This window comes from Nicotiana tabacum, chromosome 9, assembly GCF_000715075.1.
Source record: "Nicotiana tabacum cultivar K326 chromosome 9, ASM71507v2, whole genome shotgun sequence".
In the NCBI taxonomy this organism is placed as follows: domain Eukaryota; kingdom Viridiplantae; phylum Streptophyta; class Magnoliopsida; order Solanales; family Solanaceae; genus Nicotiana; species Nicotiana tabacum.
The window spans coordinates 98,286,477-98,292,380 of NC_134088.1; the positions used below are offsets into that span (position 1 = coordinate 98,286,477).

The following is a 5,904-nucleotide window of genomic DNA, read 5'->3' on the forward strand; positions in this document are numbered from 1 at the left end:
GTACTGATATGGTTTAGTAAATTTTCAGTAACTTATTTTTAAAATATGACATAAAAGTCGCATCGTTATTATTACGGCCGGCTCAAATTTATTGAGAGACTCTTAAATTTATTTTATAAAATATTTACACTAACAATAAAATTTACTTTCTAAACAATAAAATTGGAAGAAGAGCACAAAAAATAAAGTGGTGGACTATCGACGTTGAGGTCCACAAATTTTGAATTGGCTATCATCACAAACAAGAAAAAAAAATAAACGTAATAGCTTAAGTTTTGAGTATTAAAAATGTCAAAATATTTACTCATTCTAATCAATTTAAGCGATAATTGTAGGTCTTCCTATTAAGTAGCACTAATAGGTGAATATCTAAAATAAATTGTAAATAACCTAATATAATATGTCGAATTACATTAAAAGAAAACCGGTACATGAATAATTTTGTGTTCATGCAGTTTTAGATAATATTATAAAAGAAATTCATTATGTTGTCGATATATATAACTTAATTCCTATATAAAAGGGATAAAATTAAAATTGAAGAGTAAAGCAAATATACTAATTAATCAGTGAAGAAAATTATCATAATTTATAAACTTATTAGTATAAAATAATCTCAATCAGATAACAAAAAATATGCTGTAACACCTTTTTTATAGTAATTATTTATATAAATTATATAATAATAATAATAATAATAATAATAATAATAATAATTTAAAATAAATTTGAGGTATTTAAATTTTTGGGGCCTAAGGCAACAGCCTCTAGGGAAAAAGGAGAAAGGAGATTTTATCGAAGCTCCAAGGGAAAAAGGAGATTTTCATTTTCAATAAAAGTCCGTTTCTGAATGTTCCTTTTTCATTGAGCAAGGAGAAAGGTAAGTAAATCACATCTAAAATTACTTTGTTTCTCTTAAGACATTGCTTTGCCCTCATTATAACGCAAAATGGGAATAGACTGTGAAAGATACAAGTGAGAATCGAAGGTTTGTACGTCCACATTAATTTTGCAATATGATGGACAAAATAAATTTAAATAAATGTAAGTACATCTTTTAGAGCAGGTCATGCTTCACAAGATGTCAAAAAGTTATGCTTTGTTCTTTGACCAAAAAAGATAGAAACTTAATGTGATAATCATTAGCTTCGAAGATGTGGGAATGAGGTATGCAAAAATTATATTGAATTAACATCTTAAAATTTTATAGTTGGGTATAAGTAACCAAGGACAACTTCAACTAAAACCTTGGAAAAAAGTCACATTAAAATAGAAAAATACATAACTTCACCAATGAGTGCAAATTAAAGTCACATTTGAACTCCAACTTTCATCCATATAACTAAATTGTAAGTCATAATATATTACTATATGTGATCGCAATAGAGCCTTGATTACTTAATGTGACATAGTTTTCCTTGATCTTTTTATTTTCCTTCAAAACTCAATCAGAAATGTGTTGACACTAGGTTTATCACGCCTCAATATTCCAAGCTAGTTACTAGAGTAAATTTTATGGGTGGTCATTCACATTTGTGTTTATTATCCAAAAGTCACTTTGTTTTTGTTATGTAAAAGTCATTCAACTTTATATTCGTTACCTAAAAGACTTGTCTTTTTTTTGTTACACAAAAAATATTTTATTATGCTCTAACTATCACAATAGTCACTTTGACCAGATTTTATAAAACTTTTATCCAAAAAGTCTATTATATCTTTGACATTATAAATCCTCCTATTTATGTAGTAATTTCTATATTATATACTATATTATATGCTATATAATATACTTTACCTAGGTATTTTACTTATAATTAAAATAATTTAATATTATTTTATTTATTATTTTTATAATATATCCGTACATTTAATTTTTTTATTAACGTTAATATTCATTCTACTTTAGAATCGCCTTTCATCCTCATATTTGTCTAAAAATAACGTCTACTTTTCTCAAAAATCCATATATTTCATAAACCAAGAAATAGTACAACGCATTATCTTTTTCAATAGTTTATTTAATAGTAAATCTATTGAGAATTTGAAATCAAGCTTAATAGGCAAGTTTATTGTCCTATTACTTCCTTTTAAATTTGTTACGCTTTTCGTAATTGTTCAAACGAATCTCATCATATTGCCCCGCATTTAGTGACGAATTTAGAAATTTCTTTGAGAGTATTTAAATTTGAAAAAAATAAAAAAAAATTTGACAAAAAGTATTCAATATGTGTTATATACCTTTAAAATATAGTAATATTTTACTTATATATATAGTGTAATTTTTTTACGAAGAATGGTCAACTGACCACCCTTATGACCACCAACTGCGCAGCCCCAAGCGGAATAAAAAGGAAGGGAAATGGTTCAAAATTAATTTTCCCCTATACTGTTGAAAACCCAGCAATTTTGGTTGTCGTTGGACTTTTCTTAAATGCCCTTGAGAAACTGTTTTTGCCCTCGACACTTAACAGAGCTTTAACTGGAGGGTAATTATAAATATAATTCAAAGTTGAGGGGTAAACTTGAATCTTTTCTCTCGTAGAATTTGAACAAGCAGTGTCCACTTATTTTACATTAGAGCTTCGATATACAAGGGTAACTACGAAAAGATTTACTAATAATAATGGTAGGTATGATTAGATCAAAAGTGAAATAAAAGAATAAAATTGAGCAATTTGAATAGTACGCGGAAATAATTAGAACTTTTTCCAAACAAAAAGAGCCTCTAGCTACGTACATAACTCAAGAACCACAAAAACATGATGTAACTAGTCATCGACCATGAATTTAATAGGTTTATTGACTGTTGAGTAGATACAGAAGCGTCTTACAGTGAGCTTGCCAAAACGACAGTATCCACATACCCATACTTTTAAAAGTGACAAATGTCTCCTTTGGTCGTAGGAGCTTAGGCTTAGCTGCCTCCTGTCGTGGATACATATGAGATCCGAGCTAGTTATTCTTAGTGATACTCAATTTTTTCGGTTTCACCCGGTGTTCAATATTCGTATAAATTTGAATTCGCGTCAATTAATCTCATATTGGCGGATGAAACACTTTCTGATAAATGCTGATAGGTTATGTGCCCTATTATGTTTTGATGATCTAACAAATTTAATGATAGGAACCAGATGGGGAACCTGTTATACATCCTCAAAGTGCTCAAGAACAACAAATCTCAAGTCGGGCACAAGTTCCAACAATCCGAGTCAAAGAGACAACAGAGGGTACGGATGGACATCAGTTCCCTTTACTGACTGTACTAGTCAACTGTTCACAGTTGTAAAGTTGCTGCAACTGTTCCTCTGCACACACGCAACAATGTGACCAATGCAGCAACCACCTTCTAGGCCATGCCTTGTATCAGATATTGCTTGCATCATCCAAGTTACATCACTTGGATATTATTAAAATGAAGCAATGAAGAAAACAAGCAATTGTACATCCGAGAATTAATCAAGTTTCATCTCAAGTGTATTGCCATCTTGCAAGTGACTTCCAGGCTTCAAGAACAAAGAACAATACGACGAAGGACCAGTTTCCATTATTGTGTTTTTATATGTCCCTAGTTATGTTGCACCTTTGTTAGAGTGATTTACATGTAATTCCTACTTAGCTTAGCTAGAAGCATTGTGTAGGAAACCAATTGTAAAATCATAAACCTTGTGTTTGTGTCTTAGCTAGAGTTAGTCGAGTTGTAAGCTTTGTAATAGAGTTATTACAAGTGAGTGAGGAATTAAGAGTTTAATTCCTAGGTTACAATAAGTTGTAATCTAAAGTTGCTCGGTTAGTGAAGTTGAAATCCTACGAGTGTAGGTCATGATTTTTAATCCCATGAGGTGGGAGTTTTCCACGTAAAACTCTACTGTGTCATTTACTTATCTCTTCGTGTGTATTCTATGGGAACTAATAGAGAACCCGATTCTCTATACAGTTTGGTGGACCCTAAGTTTCTATCAATTGGTATCAGAGAAGGTTCTTTCTATCAAGCTAACACCTAGAAAGTATCCTCATGGCTGCTCCACCAAACTTTGAAAAAGGTCAATCTACCTACAGACCACTAAGATTCAATGGCCAATACAATGGATGGTAGAAGACAATGATGCATGGCTTTATCATAGATGGGGATTTAGAGCTCTGGGATGTTATCTACAATAGATCCTTCATCCATATGAAGACCACTGACGAACCAGCAGTGATAGTTCTCAAAACAAGGAAGGAATACAACGATGCTGACCGCAAAGCTACAGAGAAGAACTTTCGAACAAAAATAATCCTCGTCTGTGGTATTGGACCAGATGAGTTCAACAGGATCTCTTCCTGTCAATCAACCAAGAAGATCTGGGAAGCTATCCAAATAGCACTCGAAGGAACAACTCAAGTCAAGCAGTCAAAGATCGATATGCTCACCACTAAGTATGAACTCTTCAGGATGAAGGATGATGAATCCATTCAAGACATGCACACTTGATTCACCTCCATCATCAATGAGCTTCACTCTTTGGGAGAAATCATTCCAAGGAACAAACTTGTCAAGAAAATACTTAGTATACTACTTGGTTCCTGGGAAAGCAAGGTCAGTGCTATCATAGAAGCAAAGGATCTGCAAAAGCTAACCATTGATGAACTCATTGGAAATCTGAAGACATATGAAATGAAGAAAAATAAGGACCATGAAAGAAGAGAACCCAAGAAGGAGAAGAACCTGGTCCTCAAGGCTGACAATAATGACTCAAGTGGTGAGGATGCTGATATGGCTTACCTGACAAAGCGATTTCAGAAAATGGTTCAAAGGAATGGAGGCATTCCAAAAAGGTGCAGCTCCAGCAAGCCAAGAGGGCATGACTTATGTCATAAATGTGGAAAGCCAGTACACTTCATCAAGGTCTGTCCTCTTCTCAAGCAAGACCAGTACAAGCACAAGGAACCCGGTTCCTGACATAATATTCAAGAGAAAAGGAGCCACTCACAATGTTATGAAATAAGATCTTACCGAATGTGGAGATTCTTCCAGCAAATCTGGAAAGGATGATGCACATGGTGATACCTCCATGATGGCAGTTGAAAGTGAAGCAACTGAATATGTGTAATGACCCGATCGATCGTTTTGAGTATTATAACCCCGTTCCCCCATTTACTGCTCAATTTATGCTTTATAGTTGTTTTATGACTTACCGGGTTAGTGGGTTCGGGTCCGGAAGGAATTCGGAGTGAAATGAGACACTTAGTCTTATAATTGAAAATTTAAGTTAGAAAAGTAAATCCGGATATGGACCTATGTGTAAACGATATTGGATTTGAATTTTGATGATTTCAATAGCTCCATATGGTAATTTTGGGCTTAGAAGTGTGTCCAAAATATTATTTGGAGGTCCATAGTGGAATTAGGCTTGAAATGCCGAAAGTTGAATATTTAAAAAGTTTGACCGGGGGTTGACTTTTTGATAGCGGGGTCGAAATCCGATTCTGAAAATTTGAGTGCCTCCGTTATGTCATTTATTACTTATGCGCAAAATTTGAGGTAAATCGGACGTGATTTGGTAGGTTACAGAGTCGTTTGTATAAATTAAAAATTTCAAAGTTCATTAGGCTTGAATTGGGGTGTAATTCATGGTAGCGTTGTTTGAGGTGATTTGAGGGTTCGACTAAGTCCGTATGATATTTTAGGACTTGTTGGTATATTTGGTTGAGGTCCCGAGGGGCTCGGGTAAGTTTTGGATGGTTAACGGATCATTTTTGGCCTTGGTGAGATTGTTGATATCTGGTGCTCCATTTTTCTGATTTTTTCTTTCGCGTTCGCAAGTGGGCCCTCGCGTTCACGAAAAGTGTTTTCTGAGTGTGTGGTTTTGTTCTTTGCGTTCGCGAAGGGGAGGACGCGAACGCAAAGGTATGGTCTGTGTGTGC

At 33.8% G+C, this 5,904-nt stretch overlaps 1 protein-coding gene across 1 annotated transcript; it reads left to right on the forward strand.

The window, feature by feature from the left end:
• Window positions 1-4,099: 4,099 nt before the first annotated feature.
• Window positions 4,100-4,471, forward strand: LOC142164053 (uncharacterized). Its single transcript, XM_075221218.1, has one exon. It carries the CDS (start codon window positions 4,100-4,102, stop codon window positions 4,469-4,471), a length of 372 nt encoding a protein of 123 aa, XP_075077319.1.
• Window positions 4,472-5,904: the final 1,433 nt, after the last annotated feature.